Source organism: Taudactylus pleione, unplaced genomic scaffold (assembly GCF_031769625.1).
Source record: "Taudactylus pleione unplaced genomic scaffold, aTauple2 ptg000018l, whole genome shotgun sequence".
Classification (NCBI taxonomy): domain Eukaryota; kingdom Metazoa; phylum Chordata; class Amphibia; order Anura; family Myobatrachidae; genus Taudactylus; species Taudactylus pleione.
In genome coordinates this window covers 703526-726129 of record NW_028284420.1, presented here as the reverse complement: position 1 = coordinate 726129, position 22604 = coordinate 703526, and the positions used below count along the sequence as shown (strand labels likewise).

General features: G+C 45.1%; 1 protein-coding gene across 5 annotated transcripts in view; it reads left to right on the top strand.

Moving 5' to 3' along the window:
- The window catches only part of KANSL1 (KAT8 regulatory NSL complex subunit 1), a 108312-nt gene that overhangs the window by 66171 nt on the left and 19537 nt on the right, over window positions 1-22604 (top strand). For all 5 annotated transcript variants that reach the window (XM_088442281.1, XM_088442289.1, XM_088442293.1 and 2 more), the window contains 2 exons: window positions 17979-18120; window positions 18230-18349. In XM_088442281.1, the coding sequence (XP_088298407.1) occupies window positions 17979-18120; window positions 18230-18349 (262 nt within the window). The remainder of the gene's footprint in view (window positions 1-17978; window positions 18121-18229; window positions 18350-22604) is intronic.

The following is a 22604-nucleotide window of genomic DNA, read 5'->3' as shown; positions in this document are numbered from 1 at the left end:
ACAAACAGATAACACTAAAAGAGGTATTTATCAAAGATTGGAGAGAGAGAAAATTGTTAGAGATAAAGCACTAACCAATCCACTTCTAACTTACATTTTACAGAATGTTTGAAAAATGACAGTTAAGAGTTGATTGGTTGGTACTTTATCTAATCATTTTCTCTCTCTCCAAGCTTTAATCCATTCTAGATCTTTATTGGGCGCTGTCCAGTGTTGCTGCTCTGACCAAGCATTGAGGGCAAAATAAATCCAACTTTGCTACATGTCGGTGGCCAATTGGACAAGAAAAGACTTAATACATTGCTCAAGCGACAAGGTTGCTGAGTGCTGTCGGAAGATGGCTGCACGGGTGACTTTTCTCTCCCAACCACATTTACAGATTATGGGGCGATTCAATTCAGCACGCTTTTAATAACGCTGGGAAGAAGTTCCCGGAGCTATTTAATTCAGCGCACTGTTTAGTCAGACTATAACAACTTAAGCCGGAGAATGCCGGTTCTCGCAACTTAACTTGGGTGTTTAGTCGAGAGAACCGGCATTCTCCGACTAAAATTCTGACCGCGAGGCTGTTGGCGCCACGCTAAGCCAGAAAACAGCCTCGCGGCTGGCACTTTAGTCTGATATTTTTCTCGCACACTCAGGAGGGTGCAAGAAGAAATCCTTTAGTCTGCTTAGCAGCGAGCTGAATTGAATCGGCCCCTATGATGAATATGCCAGTGTATGGTTGTCATTGGCTAAATGCACTAACTGGGCCTACTGTGCTAGTTTCTCAATGATTAAGCCAAATGCCTGGATCTGGTATAGTAGTAGTATCTTGCCATCTGGCTCTAGCGCTTAGTGAGTGGATCATTGTGCAGCTTTTTCACACATGGTGAGCCATGGTGAGGTTGGGTTTTTGGGGGTCCTCACCCCAAGGGATCAGATTGTTCACAGTTTAAAACCAATTTAGATTCTGTAAATGCTGCGGTTACAGTATATGAGCAACTCACGTTTTTTTATGACACAGATTCTAGTAGTGTTCAATTGTTCATTATATCGTCCAGTGGATATGCCGTCAACGACCAGCAATGCGCGCTTCCGCTGGTCGTTGACAACGTTGCTCATTGCCCGAACCTGCTGTCCAACCTGACGATGGACATAGTCAGGTTGTGCAGGTTCGGGGATGAGGGAGGGTGCCGGCACTGAATGATATAGTTCAGTGTGTGTGCGCAATGTCGCTAAGGACATTGGGTACACCACTGCCGGGGACACACTACACGATATCGCTCATGGAGCGATATTGTGTAGTGGATATGCGGCATTAGTATAAATGAAAATATTCACATCTATTTTAGTGCACCGCTGTGTGCCTGGCAACAATCATCAGACCACCTCTGTTTTATGTAGCAATGTTAGTTTTAATTACTATTACTACTATTTCTTTCTTTTCCCTACAATTGTGCATTGATTCTACTTAATAGATAACCTACTGAAGATTGGTTGCATAAAGTAAATTTAGTCCATGTTCTGTAAATGGTGATTATAGACTAACTTTGCACACCACTAATATCTGCATAGTAGCCCTTCCTTTATTTAATTTGGACTTTATGGGGGTAGTTTAATTGTTTTTGGGGTTTTTTTGCGCTCGACGGAGCTATTCAATTGTTGTACCGTGCGAATGCGATGCCAAGCAGAAATGAGCGCCCAATACTTTTTTGTTTTGTTTTTTAATCCCCCTATAAGTACTTCGTAGTCTTGCATGCTGCGATTTTAGGGGCAAAGTACCCAATCTATAATCGAAGAGGAATGAAGGTTATGACGACACATACGCGCTGGGATATCTAAAACATTATGGGGATGATTCAGTGGTTTTTAACATTGTGATAATTTATGGGCACCCATCGCTTGAAGCGCCCAATTAGACCAGGTTTAGCCGCATAAAATGGCTGAACCCATCTAAAGTCCTGGTTAGCGCGCCCCAAAGAGCTGTTTGGGCTCCCAAACAACATACTTATCGCACATTTCTGCTTGCTCGGTTCAAGCAGAAATGTGTCCGCCCTCAGCTATTCACAACCGAATGAGGAACAATTGAATTGTGTTACAATAATACATTTTAAATGCTTTTTTTTGCCCTATTTTTTTTCATCTTTTTTCATCTGTTTGTTAATGTGTAAATAAGCCTTATTTCTTGGAAAAGGGAAACACTTGTGTACACCTGAGGATGCAGCCAATTGGTCATTAGGATGGTTACTTTGTATTATAAATGAAGATCTGAGCAAAGGGAGGAATTCAGTTCAATGCGATGTGCCGTGCCCGACTGTGCATAAAGCAGCTATTTACGATAGTGCCGACATTGCAAGCTTGCCCTCTTCAGGGTGCGAGGGATAATCTGTGAAGCCAACGGGCACAATTTGCCATTCCCGAACGGCACTTTCCCATTCATACGCCTGTGTACATATTTTCTAGTTATGCATGTGTGAAGTTGATTTAATCACATTACGGAAAACAATTAGAGAGACTGAAATATGAATGGTCACAGATTCCTAGTGACTCAGACTATAAAAGGGATGCTACCTGCATGCTGGTGGTCAGAATCCTGGACTATGACATCCCAATGGTAAGGGAAGGGTTAGGCTTAGGCTGCTGGAGGTTTAGGGTTAGGCTGCTGGGGATGGTTAGGTTGTGGTAGGGTAAGGTTAGGGTTAAGCTGTGTGTGTGTGTGGGGGGGTGATAGGGTTAGGTTTAGGCTGCGTGGAAGGGAGGGGTTAAGGGTTAGGCTGCGCGCTCTGGGGAGGAGATGGTTAGGCTGTGGGAGAGGAAGTTTCTCTTTCATCCACTAGGGGACACTGGAGGTGCTTACGCTGGGGTATAGAGGCGTTGATAACTGGAGCCGGCACTTTAAATAATTTAGAAGTGTGAAGCTCCTCCCCCTCTATGCCCCATCAGCCCTCAGTTTAGAAAATGTGCCTCATGGAGCAGGTCACAATCTGCTGTGATCCAGCAGCACATATATGTTTATTATTTTCTTTTATTTAGGTTTATTTATTTTATACACTTTTTACACTATATTAGGTAGCTTTCGCCACCTCTCTAAAGGTGGGGTCCGGGTACCTGGCGCCCTGTCCTTATAGAAGGCAGGAAGGAGTGCGCAGCACTTATATGAAAAGCACTGACAGCTCCTTACCGCCACAGCACATTCTCAACATGGAAGAAGAGAAATGCTGAAGCTGCAGAGAGACTCCATCGGGGACCACGCAGTGAGTAATCACCTGCGCATCCCCCGGCTCCCAGCCCCGCAGCTGCCCAGCGGTTTTACATAATTAGAATGCTGGGCAGCTAATGCAGAGCACTTTGCTCTCCCACCTCACGCTGATGAGCGCGGCACCCGGCTAAGCCTGGTGCTGGGTAGCTGATAAAGTGCGCTACAAGCGCGACCACCTGCTCTCCCTCCTCCCGCCCGGCTTCCCCTCTCCCCGCTGTTCAGTAGCTCAGGGCAGGGGATAAGTGCGCTACAGGCGCGACCACCTGCTCTCCCTCCTCCCGCCCGGCTTTCCCTCTCCCCGCTGTTCAGTAGCTCAGGGCAGGGGATAAGTGCGCTACAGGCGCGACCAGGCGCCTGCTCTCCCTCCTACCCGCCGGGCTCTCCCTCTCCCCGCTGTTCAGTAGCGCGGGGCAGGGGATAAGTGCGCTACAGGCGCGAACAGGCTACCCGCCGGGCTCTCCCTCTCCCCCTGCTGTTACACGCGGGGCAGCTGACAGGCGCCTGCTCTCCCTCCTTCCGCCCGGCTCTCCCTCTCCCCGCTGTTACACGCGGGGCAGAGAGGCGGTAAAGCGGTCCGCTGTACACGCGGTGTGGCGCGCGGGGGAGGTTAAGGGCCACAGAAGCCATCTTGTAAAGCCCTTTGGGCATAAAGAAGGGGGGGCGGAGCTTAAAGGCAGCGCGGGTCTCTCTTCTACGTAGCAAGCGGCTGTATACAGCAGGGCTGCCGCTCTTCATTGCACAGCAGCTCATACTGCATTTCTATAAGGAGATTGCAGTGTAAGACACAGAAGGCTGGATTCCTCTGCTCCCATTCCTGTGCTGCCCATTCCTGTGCTGCAGGACAACATCCCCTGATTACATCCCTGGTAAAGAGGCTGTAAGTAACTGGGGTGTAAGTGCAGGGGAATCTGATCTGTGGGAGGGGGGGGGTTTCTCCTCCTCTGTGTCCCACAGCCGCCTTGTTTTTATATGTCTGTGTCTTTTCTGTTATATGCTGTGTTTCTCTGAGTGACTGTGTGTACCATGTCCAACAGAACCAAGGTTTCTCAGTCTGTTTGTCTGTTCCAAGTGTAACAACAAACAGACCAAGCCACATGCCACTGGGTCCACGTTATGTGATGCTTGTATAACAACGGATTCACAGATGGCGATTACTACCTCTCCTCCGCCATGGATCACTTATATTGTAGGAGTTATGTCAAATTTAACATTGGAGTTGGCTGAGGCGCGCAGGTCTCAACCCCCCTGGGTAGCTGACTTAACCAAGTCTCTAGACACCCTGGTTTAGATGATGGGTACAGCGGTGCTCCACTTCCTACCAAAGCCCGTCTCAAAAGCGTACTCTAATGACTGTTCTCCAGTCAGAAGAGTCAGACGAAGATTTCCTCGCCACAGAGAATACCGTAGAGGGTGAATTGGAGGAAGTTTTACAAGAAATTAACAGGGCCTGGAAACAATTCCAAATTTCAAGACCTGGGTTCAGATCCCTCGTCCACTGACTATTTAATGTGTATCCAGAGATGGTGCAGAGGGTAAAGCACCTGTTCTGCATCTGGGCGTAGTTTTCCGTCTAGCTTCCCTTTTCCATCATCCATGAGGGAGAAGTGGGAAACTCCTCCTCCTGTAGATGTCTGTTTCCCGTCTCACTAAGAAAACAGCACTTCCGGTGTCGGGAGCTGTTTTAAAGGACACTTCGGATCGTAAGTTGGAGACAACACTAAGATCTATATATACCGCAACGGGAGCTCAACTTAGGGCCTGATTCAGAGCTGTTCGCTATTTGCGGTCGTTTGTTCAAAAACAGGGGGTGGCTATTCAAATGATCCGTTCGCAAATTGCAGTCTGTTCACACCTCTAAGTCTGAACGAGCGAGCAAAACATACGCTCGTTTATTTGTTAAAAACGCCCCCTGGCCGCTCGCACCATACGTCATGTCCGCTATTTATTAGATTAATCGAGTACATCGTACAGCGTATGAACTGCTCGCTATTCTTGTGGTTGGTTTTTTCAACCGCTATTTTGCGAGCAGTTCTGAGTTGAAAAAAACCAAGTGACGTGGTCAATGACGCTGCTGTATTAATTATGCACTCCCTTTAAAACGCCCGTTTTGACCTTTAAGCACGCCTGCGTTCTGATCTCCACTCCCCTGTTTTCAAGCACCTTCCCCTGTTATCACCCACATACGCCTCATTCTGTCACTCAAAATAGCAGGCACTCGCTATATAGCGTACAAACGATTTTCGGCCGCACTGACTGGTTCGCGCATGCGTACTAAAAAGCGTACTCATGCGCAGATGTGCGAACATCGCTCGGAACAAGCGTACGGCCGCTAGCGAACGGCTCTGAATGAGGGCCTTAGTCCTAACCTTGTTACCGCCGGGGTTAACAAGGCTGTGGTTTGCTGGACTGACCAGCTGATTCCAGGTTTGGACTCGGGTACTTCCAAAGCAGAATTACGTCGATTAGCAGAACACATCCGTGAGTCTGCAGTTTACTTGGGAGAACCTTCAAAGGATATTAGTCAGATTAGAGCTCGCACGCAGAGCTCTGTGGTTGCGCGCTTGGCAGGCGGACGCAGAGTCCAAGCGTGCGGTTGAGGGTTTACCATTCACGGGTGATATGCTTTTTGGCCCGGAATTGGACAAGTGGATATACCAAGCCACGGGGCGGCAAGTTCTCTTTCCTCCCGTCTACTGCTCCAGTTCCCAGAAGACCTTATACTGGACCTTCGTTTCATTCCTTTTGAGCCCCTCATTCCTTTCATGGTAGAGCCAGAGGTGCTCCTACGCAACCGAGAGGAGGTAGAGGTCGTCCACACACGGTTGCACGTAGACCAGAGTCTAAACCAGCTGAGAAACAGGTGGCATGACTGTTTTCCGTCCCACCTGGGGTCTCCTGCGGTGGGAGCCCACTTGCAAGAATTTCAAGTTCTACAGGAGGCTATCAGGTCTCTAGTAGTGTCATCTGTGTTAGTTCCGGTTCCGGAAGCCTGTTTGTAGTGCCCAGACCGGAGGGTGCGGTCATGGCCATCTTGAACCTCAAGTCCTTAAACCTGTATCTAAAGATGTATCGTTTCAAAATGTAATCTCTGCAGTCCGTTGTTGCGAGCTTGGAAGCAGGGGAGTTCCTATTATCCCTGGATATCAGGGATACTTATCTCCATTTTCCCATGGGAACCACACCAAGCTTTTCTGCATTTTGCCATATTGAAAGATCATATCCTCGGCTCCCCGCATATTCAACAAACTCATAGCAGTCATGATCGCTCTCCTACGGTCATCAGGAGTGAACATAATCCATTATTTGGACGATCTGTTGCTTCAGTATCTCTTCTATCAGATCAAGCACAGAGGTTAGTCCAGCTGGTCCGCAGACCAAAGAAGGTGTCAATGCTTCTTTGTCTGCGTCTCTTAGGAAAGATGGTAGCTGCTTTCGAGGCACTACAGTTCGGCTGGTTTCACTCCAGGGGTCAGGGTCTCATCTGCTTCTACAACGACAGATCCGTCTGAGCCCGGTTACCAGAGTGGCCTTCTCTGGTGGACGCAATCCACCAATCTTTTAGCGGGCCGGAGATTCGGAGTGTGGAACTGGATCATCGTAATTACGGATGCCAGCCTCCGAGGATGGAGAGCAGTAGTCCTTGATTACCACTTTCAGGTTCAAGGGTCCCCTCTAGAACGGAAGTGGGCCTTAAAGACGTTGGAACTCAGAGCGAACAATTCTCTGATAGAGGTAACAGAGTTTCTAAAGGGCTCATCCGGTAAGAGTTCAGTCCGACAGCATGACGGCAGTCGTTTTCAGCAACGGCCTGAGTCGCATGGCTATGCGAGAAGTAACTGAGATCTTCCGGTGGGCCGAGAACCAGTAAGTAATCCTGTCGGCGGTATTCATCCCGGGTGTGGACAACTGGGAAGCAGATTACCTAAATCAACAGGATGTCCAGAATGGAAGCTTCATCCAGACGTGTTCAGCGCGCTGATACATCGATGAGAATGTCCTCAGGTGAACCTCATGGCGTCACGACTGAATTGTCAGCTCCCAGTATACGTGTCAAGAACTCGAGATCTGCAGCCGGAAGCAGTAGCCGCTCTGACAAGTCAGTGGATCTACGACTTTGTTTATCTTTTTCCTCCGATTCCGCGTCTTCCTTGTCTTCTAAAAAGGGAATAAACAAGGGACAGCCTCTGTAATTCTCGTGGCTCACAACTGGCCTCGGAGAAGTTGGTTCTCGGACCTTCGGTCCCTATTGACAGAAGATCCGTGGTCCTTTCCTATGTGCCCAGATTCTCTACAGCAGGTTTTGTTTTCATACACCCCAACTTAGCGCAACTGCGTTTAACGGGGTGGCTCTTTAAACCGATATCCTAAGACGCAGTGGCATCCCAGACGCGGTTATCTCCACCATGATACGTGCCAGGAAGCCAGTTTCGGCTGCGCATGATCATCGCTTCTGGCTTGCTTATATCTCATGGTGTTCCGGTCGGGGTCTTCTGTGTAGGACTTTTCGTTTATCCACGGTTTCTGTTTTTCCTTTAGACAGGTCTGGATTCTGACCTTCGTCTAGGAACCTTAAAGGTGCAAGTCTCTGACCTTTCCATTTTCCTTTCAAAGGAAATTGGCCTTCTTTCCTGAGATGCTGACATTCTGTAAGGGGTCTTGCGTGCGCAGCACCGTTTCGTACCTCCAATAGCTCCCTGGGATCTAATCTTAGTGCTTCTGTTTCTTCAGTCGCCCATGTTTGAACCTTTGGAGGATGTTGATCCGTCTTGGAAGACGGTCCTCCTGGATCTTGCTTCGACTCGTAGAGTTTCATAATGGGGGGCTATGTCTGATAAGCACCTTACCTTGTGTTTCATGTTGATAGGGCGGAACTCCAGACGGTAGCCGCTTTCCTTTCCAATATTGTGTAGGCTTTTCATATCTATCAGCCTATGGTGGTACCGTCGTTGGTGGAGGACTCTGGTGGTTCTTCTGACTTGGATGTGGTTACGGCTTTCCGCACCTATGTTGCCAGGGCAGCGTCCCTCCTTAAGTTTGAGTCATTTTTTTGTCCTCTATGATGCTGATCGGAGGGGTTGTCCATCGTCTAAACAGACTTTGGCACGTTGGATTCGGCTGACTATTCATCTGGCTTATGTTAGTGCCGACCGTCTGCCTCCTTCGTCCATTTCGGCTCATTCCACACGTTCTGTGGGTGCGTCATGGGCGGCCGGTAGAGGAGCCTCCTCGTCACAATTGTGCCGTGCGGCCTCTTGGTCTTCAGTTCACAGGTTTGTCAAGTTTTACAAAGTGGATATGTTTCCTTCTTCGGCATCCCGGTTTGGCCGCCTAGTTCTGCAGGCGCCTCAGAGCGCTCAAGCCCGTGGGGAAAAAACTTCGGGACGTCCCCAGCGTAAGCACCTCCAGTGTCCCCTAGTGGATGAAAGAGAAAATGGGATTTTGGTACCTACCGGTAAATCCTTTTCTCTGATTCCACAGGGGACACTGGACGCCCACCTCTGCGCTCTTTGCCTGTCTGTTCGGTTGTTCCGTATGTTGTATGATAGTTATTGTGTGTTCTTCTCTCCTTTTCTTACTCCGCTTGTTCTCCATCTCCTCTCGGTCTTCATTTTCTAAACTGAGGGCTGATGGGGCATAGAGGGGGAGGAGCTTCACACTTCTAAATTATTTAAAGTGCCGGCTCCAGTTATCCACGCCTCTATACCCCAGCGTAAGCACCTCCAGTGTCCCCTGTGGAATCAGAGAAAAGGATTTACCGGTAGGTACCAAAATCCCATTTTAAGCTGCAGGAAAGGTGGGTTAGGGGAAGGGTTAGGATACTTGCAAAATTCTGTCAGGATTCTGACTGCTGGCATCCCAGCCCCTATAAAGTTCCTGTGTTCACTGCATGTAGGTAATGAGAGCATTCAAGGTAACACTAGCCCCTTCTTATTCGTAAGTAACAATTACAAAAAAGATTTTTTGTATGATATATCAAATGACCTGAAAAAGAAATGTATTGAGGCATTTGTGCAGAATCTAGTTCTGTAAACTCTGACAGGACCTGTTATAGACAGCAGATAACACAGACCATTTTGAAGCACCACCATTGTTCCTGTTGTATTTTCAGAGCAGATAATCTACTTGTTTGCCCCCTAGCACAACCTGATCTGCCTCATCCTCTTCCACATCACAGATGAGTACTGTAGCACTCCTGTACATTGTAAGGGCTGTATGCAGAACATTTCTCACAAGCTGCTTTGTATAAGATTTGACCTGTTTTGTATTAATGGCCACTATAACACAGTCAGTGACCACTACATGCTGCTACATTGCTCAATGACTGTTTATTTTCTTGTTGTGTACAAGCCAGCCAGTCGCATGACCTGAGGCCATGGCTTACTAATGTTACCTTCATGGGTGTGAGACTGAATTACTGCAGTGCAGTGTTGGAAGAGTACCCTTAAAAATGTATCTGTATTGTGCTAGCAGCTTATCCTTCTAGGTTACTGTTGACTTGTATTTTGTCTTTTTGGATATTTAGCAAGGCCAAGGTTTCCAAACAACTTTCAGTAACGTGTGTGTGTGTGTGTGTGTGTGTGTGTGTGTTTTCCCCTCTATTAAATTAAATGGGAAGAGGTTGGATGATGTGCGGTATGGGTATATGTTATAGATATTTTATTTTGTATTTTAGAACTTTTTTTTTCATGTTTTATATTTGTACCTCACTTGTAGTTTTACTTTATAAAATTTGTGGCTGCATTTATATTGTGTTAAACATTTGTGAGTATTAATGCTTAGATCACTCCTCTGTGGATGCTCACAATGCATATATTTAGCTGCACAGACCTGCTGAGGATATTGTAACTGCGTACTGTGTATTTATTTCCTGCTCTCTGTTCCTGGGTGAGGCTTGGCTGGGTTGTTTTTTAATTATTTTTTTAAAATAAGTACTAAAGCATTTTTATTTGAGTTTTTAAATCTAATCTAGAACTGTTCTGGGCAATAGGGAGCCCTGGGGCTGCATGCGGCCCTCCAAGCCTTAACTTGTAGCCCCCAGCTCATTTCTGCTTTGTTGTTTTATTCGTATGTCATAACTTGTAATGCTTATTTAAAAGGTCTGCTGATATATTATTACAGATGGGTATCTCTTTCAATTATATAAACTTACTGCTGAGCATAAAAGAAGATACGGTCCTTTTGAAGGTTAGTGGGCCGCCTAATGAGGACCCTGAAGTATATTAGGTTGCCTATCCCTGTTCTAGAACTACTGGATGCCACTAGAGGCCATCTTCTCTTGTGTTATAGCAGGCACTGGGGTCTATTTACTAAGCAGTGTTATGAGACAGAGTGAAAAGTGATAAGGTGCCAGCCAATCGGCTCCCAACTGTCATATTTCAAACCTTATCACTTTTCACTCTGTCTCATAACACTGCTTAGTAAATAGACCCCACTGTCACTTATGCTTTGCTTTAAAGTCCAGAAATTGACTGCAACACACCATATGTCATCGTTTTCATAAGAATACACATAGCTAGATGATTCACTGAATTCTTATTCACTTATTGTGTACTGCATTTCACAAAGTGTTTAAAGGATAAACAATGCTGTTTTCCAGCTGAGCACAGTGCTAACAGCATCGCGGCCAGGATACTTAAGTGGGAGAATGTCTGCTACCGCGCCTAATCGGGCGCGGTAACCGGCATCTCCCAGCTAAGTGTAGGGTAAGATGGGGACAATTGAATAGCTCTGGGATCTCCTTCCCTGCACCATTCACATCACGGTAATTGGATCGCCCCCCTATGAATATCTGTTAGTTTTTTGTGCTTTTTTTTTTTTTTTTAAATCTTTTTGTTTCATTATTGTGGCACCAAATGTGTTGGAGTTTCTGTGATCCCCACTAGCTATTTTCTGGCTTTGGATCTTTGTAACTTGCAGGGAAATCACATCACTGTGAGTAATGATTGTGGCCATGAAAATAAACTTCCATCAGTTAATATGTGCATGATCTGTCTCTCCCCTGTGACATCATCACCACGCTGCCTGTAGGGTGGTTGCTTCAGCTAGTGTTTAACCCTGCACTAAGCTACTGGCTGCATAAAAGGAAAACGCACAATTGAGTTTGTAGGAGGTTGACTAGATGGTCCCAAAGCTGCACAGAACTGTCTGGTGCCTAGAGCAACCAAACTGAACAATAATAGTACACAGGAGGCCAGCCCTTACTGATCTTTGAAAATAAAGCTCACTTAAATATTATTGAAAGTGTGTACATTTGAGCATGATACATTTAATGGCAGAGTTTTGTTTAAAAGTTAATCTAGCCTTTAAAAATACAAGATGGCCACATAAATGAATATACCTTCTTCTTTGTGTTATATCAGAACAGCCCTGGCTAAGCATACCTCACTACATGTGGGTTCGTGCTGGAATATTTTTGTGAATGCCTTCCTACATCCTTGGGCCACTGCCCATGGATACTTAAACATCAGTGGTGCCAAATATGAGGACTTCCGGTTGGTTGTCCTCAGATAACCCCAGGGGGGTATTTTTCTTGCATAATACACATGCTTAAATATTGTGTTTATTCCTAAACCAATAGACTGGGTAATATATTACACTGACTACATGCTCTGTAATATTACAGGTGTTGTATGGAAAATGAGCACAGAAAGTGATGGCTATAGGCTTGTGTGTGTGTGGTCCTTTCACATAGACTCTCTGTGATGCCAGAAATGATATGACTGCTGGCCGGGTTGTCACGTCCAAATCTGCCAAGCAGCAGGATATTAATTTGTGTGGCCCACAACAGTCACCTAAAAAGAACACTGACACTTTGCAAACATGCACAAAATTGCATAGGGTTTTATGACCGGTATACAATCGGGAAACCGGCTGCCTTAATACCGACAGCCGGCTTCCCGACTGACATTTCCCCGACGCCGGGATGCCGGGCGCCGCAAGCGGACAGCCGCGGGGTCGGGAGGGTTAGGTTTAGGGCACCCAGGGGGGAGCAAGGGTTAGGGTGAGGCACCCTCCGGGGGATTTAGGTTTAGGCAGCGGAGAAGGGGGGGGGGGTTAGGGTTAGGCACTTGGGGGGAGGTTAGGGTTATGCACCCCTAAGGAGGGTTAGTGGGTTAGGTTAGTTTATACTTACCTTAGGGACGATCGGGATTTCCAGCGCTGTCGGGAACTCTGCTTTTGTCGGCCAGGAATCGAAGCCGGCGGTATTTCATACCGATTCCTTATGACTAGTGGTACAGGGCTACAAGGTAACATTGTAAAAAAAAAACTGTCATTTGCTTTCATTTTCTATACTGTACTGGAAAAATTACTGTGTGCGTAGGAGGTGTTGTCCATAGCAGCCAATCAGAGACCGTTGTCTGTAGAACCTTTCTCAGATATTAGTGTTTTTTTTTTTTATGCTATTCTTTGTTGCCATATTCCGTTTTTTTTTTTTAATGTTAATGCGCCATTTTTACAGAATATTGGTTGAAAAAAAAAAAAAACTGCATGATTGTTCCCTCCTAGAAATGAAACTACAGCATCATGGCTTCCCTTGCAGACAGCATGCCTCCCACAGTCTTCAGAGTATGTGTGAATCTGAAGCCGTGAAGTCGCACCCCTCCTGCAGCATTAAAATAGTGCAGAGAGGGAGAGGCTGTTGCGCACAATGATTTAGTATATGGTGGCTTCACGGAATGTGGAGGAGTAATCTAGCTAGATTATTTATACTGGTGGCAGATCTGATGGGGGTTGGCTGCACAAGAAATCAGAGTCCCAGGCCTGGCAGTACTTAGCAGTGCTTGATGAAGAAAGCTCAGAGCTTCACACTGCATCCTATCTGTACTGTAGGTGTGATTATCCTCTGTCTGCAGAGTGTGAGGATGGAGTAAACAAAGCTGTAACCAGCATACTGATCATTGCACTCACTATAGAGCAATGTGTCCCCCATCCACACACAACCCACCCCAGGTCATAGTAATTTATTTAAATAGATGATTCTCTAGGGGCAATTTAGTTCTTACGCAGGAATCTCGCTCTCTGGCATTTAACATCCGGAGGAAACCCACACAAAAATGGGGAGAACATACAACCTCCCACACAGTGCCCTGGATAGTAATGCTAACAGTGTCTCCACAATGTACACGTTTACATGCTAGAGCAGTGTTTCCCAACTCCAGTTCTCAGGGCATGTATTCCAGGTCTCCAAACAGAAATAATTACCACCACCAGTGGATCATTTAAATTGTCATTTAGTATTAAATACACCTGTGCTCCTGCGTATAGAACACATGCACCTTTTAAGATGGGTACACACATGTCCAACACTCTTGGCATCCAACTCCCGACCAAACTGGTCGCAGATACAACACCCAATCTATGCCTGCAGATCTCAAATCACAGCTGCTGTAATTATTGTCACCATACACACTCTCCAAATCTGGCTGACACTCACTCACTGCTTAAGGGATGAATCGGGAGAAGAATTGGACAAACAAGTCGCAGGAGCATACACACTTCTATATTGGTTGGGTGATCGGCGATTGAGCTTTCTGATTTTTCAGCAGGTTTAAAAATCTTTTGACAAGATGACTAGGAGTGGGTGAAAGCAGAAGGCGTTTGAGCGTGCACACACTACCGGTCGGCCTAATTGGTAGGTCGAATTGGATGAGAATTGGACAAATGTGTACCGCTCTCACATTACATACAAAGTGTCCCCGGGCCATCTCATACAGTAGACTGCAGACACCACGTACTCTGCGTACGCATTCCCTCTCATCACTGAGTGACAGCCCGGAAGGCGGATCTTTCCTGTAGTTTACCAAAACACAGCACACAAATGTTTCCAGCGCCATCCTCCCCATTGATTGGTCACCAGCCCCTGCAAGGTCACTACGCCCTCTACCAGCAGCACCGCTGGCATTACACGGTCTCTGCGTACAGACAGTAACAACCAAGCATGCGACTGAAACTGTCCTTTGGTGTGCCCACCTGCCACTCACCCCTGTAAGCCCTGTTCCTATAACAATGTCACCAAAACGGTCTGCTCATTTTGTCCCTCGCGTCTTGTGCTGCCAGACCCCGCCCCTCCTTCAGTCATTGGCGAGCTGCGAGCACATTGACCAGTAACGTGCGGAGAGGTTAATGGCTGGGGAGGCACTGGGTAGTATCAGAGCCAGATTTGGGCATTATATAAAGGTGCAGCAGTATATAGTGCTGGAAAGTTGGTGTGTTCTGATCAGGGATGTACGGAAATGGTAGATAGGGGAGGCAGTGCCTCACCTGCCATACACTTTTTACTCCATCGTTTGCACTATAGAAATGATTGGAATAATACAAAGAAGAGATTTATAATATATTCTTTACATTTTTCTTATTTTTATAGTCAAATCTCTAGAGAATACCTTAGTATGACAGGAAAGGCTCTGCATCACCGCATATCACTGACATTGACATCACTCCGGCCAATCGGACTATCACTTGTCCCGCCCCTCTGGAGCGCCGCCCAATCTCCTTTGGTCTTCAATAGCTGCATGTGTGTGTGTGTGTAGCCAATTAAAATAGCGAGATGATTCATACCTGTGTTACTCGGAGGATGTCAATAAATATTTCAGTGAAAATACGATCAAAATCTGTTCATTAGTTCCCGAGTTTTTTGGGAACATACATACAAACAAACAATTTTATATATAAATAGTGTTATAGATGAGGATGAATATCCTACCTGCCCTTGGAATATAGGAAGTTCTGTCTTCTAGTGGCTGGACCCCATGCATAAAATGTGATGACAAAAAGTCGTGTTTAATTATAACAGGTGTCAGAAAAGCTTATTTACTGCTTAAGGGTACGTAAACATAACCTGCTACCAATCAATGATGGAATTTCTGTTTAGATAGTTGACATTGTATGTATGTAACCTTCTATCTACCTCCATGAACAATTGTCCTCGGTTATCAGATAATGTATTTCACATCTCAGGCCCACCAGTAATATTCATATCTTACCTTGGATATCCAAGTACGAGGATGTTTTTACTTCTGACTATTACCAGAATAACGTTGTAGTCAACAAATTGCTTTGCAGGTTTAATAGGGAGTTGGATTTGTGTATATATTTTTAATTCATTTTGCTTTGCTGTTCATAGTACCACAGTAGGACAGACTAGGGAATTAATGCAATACTCTACATGAAAGTAAACTTTAGCTGCTTGTAAAATAACTGGTACTCATTGGGTTTAAGCAGAGCAGGAAGTAGAGACTGTTTGGCATAATTCCTACTTGAGAATCACTGCATCTATAGTAATATCTCTTGTGATCTATATATATATGTATATGTGTGTGTGTGTCCACATCTATCCTCCGTGCGCTACACATAACGCGGGAGCTCCTTGTGACTCTGTAGCACAGAGCGCCTTTATGTGCGACTTTTTAACTTTAAACTAATCTTATTCGCACAGCGATGCAAATAGGTCGCACAAGCTGCCTCTGCTGAATACAATGATATGCGGCATACCTATGTTCTGTGCATCAGCGGGTGTATCTGCATGCGAAACGCTACGCTAGTGTCACAGCTGCTGACACTGTAATTCGCCGTGCGAGTAAGACGCATTTGAAGTTAGTCGCACAAAGATGCTTGGCGTTACCGAGTCACACCACTGCATGGCGCGACTAGAAGGGATGTTTTAACGCGCAAGGAGGCTAGATGTATTCGGACACATCTATATTATATACACATTTATTCTGTCACTGTTGCCAGTGTATTATGGAAAAAGTGGAATCCTTTTGTATTGTAACTTATTTGTGTACATTAGGATCAGTAATACAGAGTAGAGTATGAATACACCCCTACTCTACAAATCCCTAAAGCTAGTTGTGGATGCCTTTATTTTTCTTATTTTGGCCTTGCACATGTCTACACATTTTTCAATTGCTTTCTTTGGAAAAGAAAAAAAGATCATATTAGTTAGCAGTTGGACTAATGCTGGCCATACACCTACACGACCAGCATAAGATCAGATTCATCATACGATTTCCCTACGACTCCCCGGAGCTCCCTGGCAGTCCCGGCAGCATGTTTGTTGTTTTTCTTAGCACGTATGATAGATTCTGTGTCTCACAGGCTCTTAAGGGAAACAGTCATTGAAATGACTTGAATTGCTGCACGATGGATTGCATGAACAAAATAAACGGCACGATCTGCACACGATACGATGGACAAGATGTGCTGCACATCTGATCATAAGATCCGATTATAGGAGCTGCGGGAGCACGCATCGGATCTTATCTTACTAAAATAATACACGATTTTCACAATATCCATCTTATGTCTCATCAAAAATCGGGCAATCGGCCCGAAATCGTGCAGGTGTATGGCCAGCTTAAGAATGAACAGTCATTTCGTGCATTGTTGGTCGTTATTAGCAAACTTAGGGGGCAATTGTTTGCGTGACCAGCTCCGAGGCTGCACTTAAAACTCCTTTCTGCTTGCCTCCTGAGGTGCGAGCAGACATCCACGTAAAGTAGGGCTTTAGAGCTGGTCGCAAGTGCAGAACATGCTGTAACTACAGTGCTCTTGGCACAGAAGCAGTTGCTTAATGTGGCTAATACAGTGCCTTCTCGCAAGAGCAAGGGGCTGGTCTCACTAAAAATTAATAGCTCCCGTGCAGTTTATACCAAAGCTACGGGAGCTACAAGCAATTGAATTGCCCCTTTAGACTATTGCCAATAATTAGAATACATATAATGTAAAAAATATTTATTCCAACCAATTCAGTTGAATAGCTTAAACCATTTCCAATCGGGTTAACCACCGTTTCGAGCACCTATCTCTGATTTGCGGTGACACCATTTGGCATTTCTGATTATGTGCCATCACTGTAGTTTCCAGGAGCTGTGCCATCAGCAGTTTGTCATGGTGTGAATGGCTGTGTTTCCCATCACAGATAGAATCCCAATGTCGAAAATGCCTTTAATGGGCTCGCATTAATCTGTGCTTACGTGTCGACTTGTTCAGGCATTTGTGTAATTTTCACCACATAGGCACAGTGTTTTTGGGCAATCCTGATAACCATTTCATTGATCTAGTGCTGATGTGCAACCAAATGTCCCAAGCAGAAGATCTGGTAAATGAGGTTTCAACCAACAATGCCTAAAAAAAATATTGGGCATCCAGCAGCTGATCTGCCAGTGTGTGTGGTCAATGACTTTTCCATTACGGCTGCTCATGTGGACACTTCCAGATCCTCATGCTAGACCATTTTAACAACCCATATAACATGCAGCTTTAAAAATGTATTGCACAAGGGTTGGTGTAATGTCTTGTCACCCTCCCTTCCAAGCATACAATATGCTACGTATTCCTGGGGAGGAGTCCTTTTGGTTTTGTGTAACTTATTTATTTTATTGCGCCCACGTCTATACTTATGATTTCAGTATCCATCACAATGTCTGGCATGTTTACTCAAGCCTTCAGGGCTGCTAATTTCTAGATGTCATACTGCCTAAAAAAGAGAATATTGTACTAATGTTTGAAGTTTACTTCACTTTAATTGTATTATTTATAATCTTAGTGATTTGGTCTTGTTTTATTGTGTCTTAATAGTACTGGGTAATAAGTTGGGTGCAGTATAAAGAATGAATAGAATGCTTTTAGAACGTGCAGAATATCCTTTATGTGAGGTTTCAGAACAAGCATATGAAACTGAAAGCTCTTTCTTCATTAGTACTGCTGGTGACTGTACCCTCTTATGCTCCTTCAGGAAGAGGCGTTGTGAGTGGATTTGGGCTCAGGAGCGAGCAGATGTGGTTAGTCGGTGGAACTGGTTGCAGGCTCATGTATCGGACCTGGAATACCGAATCCGCCAGCACACAGATTTCTACAGGCAACTACGAGCAGGAAAGGTAAGCATTCTACCACCCAAACGGAGTCTTTCTCCCTTATCTACCCTTCTGTTTTATTTTTTAAGAATATCTGAAATATTTGTATCTTATGTTCTGACCACATCTACAGGGCCAGGTTGTCCTTGGAGATGCCAGCCCTCCTGAAAGTTGTGTGGAGGACTCTCTACATCCTTCTATTCCAAATGCAAGAACATCAGCCTCTACATCCTCACCAGACCCTGAGAAAAAGGTGAGGGGTGTGTGTGTGTGTGTGTGTGTGTGTGTGTGTGTGTTTTGTATATGACAGATATTTACTATGGACCAGCTGTCTTTCAAAGAGTGCAAATTCTTCCACATTTACTACTTTAACCAGACAACCAAGGCTTTTGCTGGCCAGATATAACATTTTAAACTTTCCTTTCATCCTGTCTACTGCACAGTCTATGGGATAAAGTCAAATAGGTGCTGGTTGGTCCTGCAAGCCGCTCTCATGGAGAACTTGCACGGTGAATTACATTGGCAATTGAATTCCAAACTTGCACTGATTTTTCGCGGGAAATGTAAGTTTTTTTGTGTACACCCCCCTGCGCAAGTGAGAAGGTTGGTAAATCTTTACTTTAAGGTCAAAATGTAGAGACCTAGTGCAGCACCTCTGGCCCATCCCAATAAATAATCACGCACTTGAAGGGGTTTAATTAGTATAAATTGGCCAATAGTTTTCAGGTGAATTACTCTAAACAGCTCAATAATGGGTTAAATGACGTTGGACTTTTATGTGGAGGTGTAAATGGTGTAGGACAGGGATGTGGAGGTGTAAATGGTGTGGGACAGGGATGTGGAGGTGTAAATGGTGTAGGACAGGTATATGGAAGTGTAAATGATGTGGGACAGGTATGGGGAGGTGTAAATGATGTGGGACAGGTATGGGGAGCTGTAAATGATGTGGGACAGGTATGGGGGGCTGTAAATGATGTGGGACAGGTATATGGAGGTGTGAACGATGTGGGACAGGTATGTGGAGGTGTAAATGATGTGGGACAGGTATGTGGAGGTGTAAATGATGTGGGACAGGTATGTGGAGGTGTAAATGGTGTAGAACAGGATGTGGAGGTGTAAATAATGTGGGACAGGTACAGGGAGGTGTAAATGATGTGGGACAGGTATGGGGAGGTGTAAATGGTGTGGGACAGGTATGTGGAGGTGTAAATGGTGTAGGACAGGTATATGGAAGTGTAAATGATGTGGGACAGGTATATGGAAGTGTAAATGATGTGGGACAGGTATGGGGAGGTGTAAATGATGTGGGACAGGTATGGGGAGCTGTAAATGATGTGGGACAGGTATGGGGAGCTGTAAATGATGTGGGACAGGTATGGGGAGGTGTAAATGATGTGGGACAGGTATGGGGAGGTGTGAACGATGTGGGACAGGTATGTGGAGGTGTAAATGATGTGGGACAGGTATGTGGAGGTGTAAATGATGTGGGACAGGTATGGGGAGGTGTAAATGATGTGGGACAGATATGGGGAGGTGTAAATGATGTGGGACAGATATGGGGAGGTGTAAATGATGTGGGACAGATATGTGGAGGTGTACATGATGTGGGACAGGTATGTGGAGGTGTAAATGATGTGGGACAGGGATGTGGAAGTGTAGATGTGGGAGGTATGTGTACATTATGTGGGACAGGTATGTGGAGGTGTAAATGATGTGGGACAGGTATGTGGAGGTGTAAATGATGTGGGACAGGTATGTGAAGATGTTAATGATGTGGGACAGGTATGTGGATGTGTTGTATTGATGGGAGAGGGGTACTGGACCTTACAGATGAGAGGTAAGTGCTTATTCCAACGTTTTATAAACTTGTATGGAAACACTGAAACTACTAGAAAAACAGTTTTCTGTACTGCAAAATGCTGGAAAAACTTTAATTTGCTGAAAAACACCTGCTTGCTATTATTTTTGAACCATATAAATATAAAGTAAAAAGTGCAATAACCAGCCATTTAATACTTTTTAAGAACCTCCAGTACATTCTTTATGGCCACTAACAGCCTTCTATATGGTCCTGCTATCTCAGTTGCCACTTTTTTTATGCACTTCTCTCAGGTTGCTTTTTGTAGAAAAGTCACACAACCTTGCTGCTTGTATAGCGAATTGCCATTGCTAACTGAATCTCCCATTGCTCGAGTGCACACGGTCACGCAATGTATGCAAGTTTTATGAAACAAACTCTTTAGCAAACTCGCTGCTAATTGAAATTAACCCCTATAAAACCCTGCCTAGACACTGACATTCCAAGTATCCATCATAACTTACCTGTCAGCTAACGCCTAATCTTGTTTATAGCTTATATCCCATCCTATGAGATGCAGGCATGGGTGCACTTTCAGCGAGACTGCTCATCTTGTTAAAGTGGCAATCCTTTAAAAGACAAAACCAGGTTGATGGCTTTTAAATGAGTGCCGATTTGAATACATGGGGATATTCACTGGAATCGCACCTGTGCCTGCATCTCGCAGACTTGCATAAGCCCCATATCTTCTATGGCAGTTATTGGAAATCACATATCTTTGCCTCATTTTTGGTGCTTATATATTAAACATTGCGGAGTACCTCTGAAAATAAACTTTCCTGATCACAGCAATAAGGAAAACATTTTCCAGGGATATTTATGACCATGAGTCGCCGGAATAAAGGCTATGATACAGCCATGGCCAAAAGTTTTGAGAATGACACAAGTATTGGTTGTCACAAAGTCTGATGCTTCAGTTTTTATGATGCCAATTTGCATATACTCCAGAATGTCATGAAGAGTGATCAGATGATTTGCAATTAATTGCAAAGTCCCTCTTTGCCATGACAATGAACTTCCCCAAAACAACATATCCACTGCATTATAGCCCTGACACAAGAGGACCAGCTGACGACATGTCAGTGATTCTCTCGTTAACACAAGTGAGAGTGTTGACGAGGACAAGGCTGGAGATCACTCTGTCATGCTGATTGAGTTAGAATAACAGACTGGAAGCTTTAAAAGCAGGGTGGAGCTTGAAATCACTGTTCTTCCTCTGTTATCCATGGTTACCTGCAAGGAAACGTGCAGTCACCATTGCTTTGCACAAAAAGGGCTTCACAGGCAAGGTTATTGCGGCTCGTAAGATTGCACCTAAATCAACAATTTATCGGATCATCAAGAACTTCAAGGAGAGGGGTTCAATAGTTGTGAAGAAGGCTTCAGGGCGCCCAAGAACGTTCAGCAAGCGCCAGGACCGTCTCCTAAAGTTGATTCAGCTGCAGGATCGGGGCACCACCAGTGCAGAGCTTGCTCAGAAATGGCAGCAGGCAGGTGTTAGTGCATCTTTACGCACAGTGAGGCGAAGACTTTTGGCGGATGGCCTGGTATCAAGAAGGGCAGCAAAGAAGCCACTTCTCTCCAGGAAAAACATCAGGGACAGACTGATATTCTGCAAAAGGTACAGGGACTTCTGAGGACTAGGGTAAAGTTATTTTCGCTGATGAATCCCCTTTCAGATTGTTTGGGGCATCTGGAAAAATGCTGGTCCGGAGTAGGAAAGGTGAGAGCTACCATCAATCCTGTGTCATGCCAACAGTAAAGCATCCTGAGACCATTCATGTGCGGGGTTGCTTCTCAGCTAAGGGAGTGGGCTCACTCACAATTTTGCCTAAGAGCACAGCCATGAATAAAGAATGGTACCAAAACATCCTCCAAGAGCAACTTCTCCCAACCATCCAAGAACAGTTTGGTGACGAACAATGCCTTTTCCAGCATGATGGAGCACCTTGCCATAAGGCAAAAGTGATAACTAAGTGACTCGAGGAACAAAACATCAAAATGTAAGAGTCCATGGCCAGGAAACTCCCCAGACCTTAATCCCATTGAGAACTTGTGGTCAATCCTCAAGAGGCGGGTGGACAAACAAAATCCACAAATTCTGACAAACTCCAAGCATTGATTAGGCAAGAATGTCAGAAGTTGATTGACAGCATGCTAGGGCGAATTGAGGGTCAACACTGCAAATATAGGCTCTTTGCATAAACTTAATGTAATTGTCAATAAAAGCCTTTGACACTTATGAAATGCTGAGGTAAAATCTTCAGTATACCATAGTAACATCTGACAAAAAGGTCTAAAAACACTGAAGCAGCAAACTTTGTGAAAACCAATACTTGTGTCATTCTCAAAACTTTTGGCCATGGCTGTACTGTCCCCGCAAAGAAAAAGGAAGAGAGAAGTGAAGTGATCAATTACATGATCACTTTACTTCTGTTCTCTGAGCTGGCCACGCACCTGTGCATATGCAATCATCCAGCCACACTTCTGCAGTGTGTAGTGGTCACTGTAGCTCACCGGAGAGTGATAGCAAGATCCCTCTCTGGCCGGCATTCACACATAGAGAACAGTGTAATGGCATCTAAAGATGGCACCAGCTACCGTAAGAAAGTTCCAAAAGCGGAGGAGTCCAACTAACCTTATAGCTGAG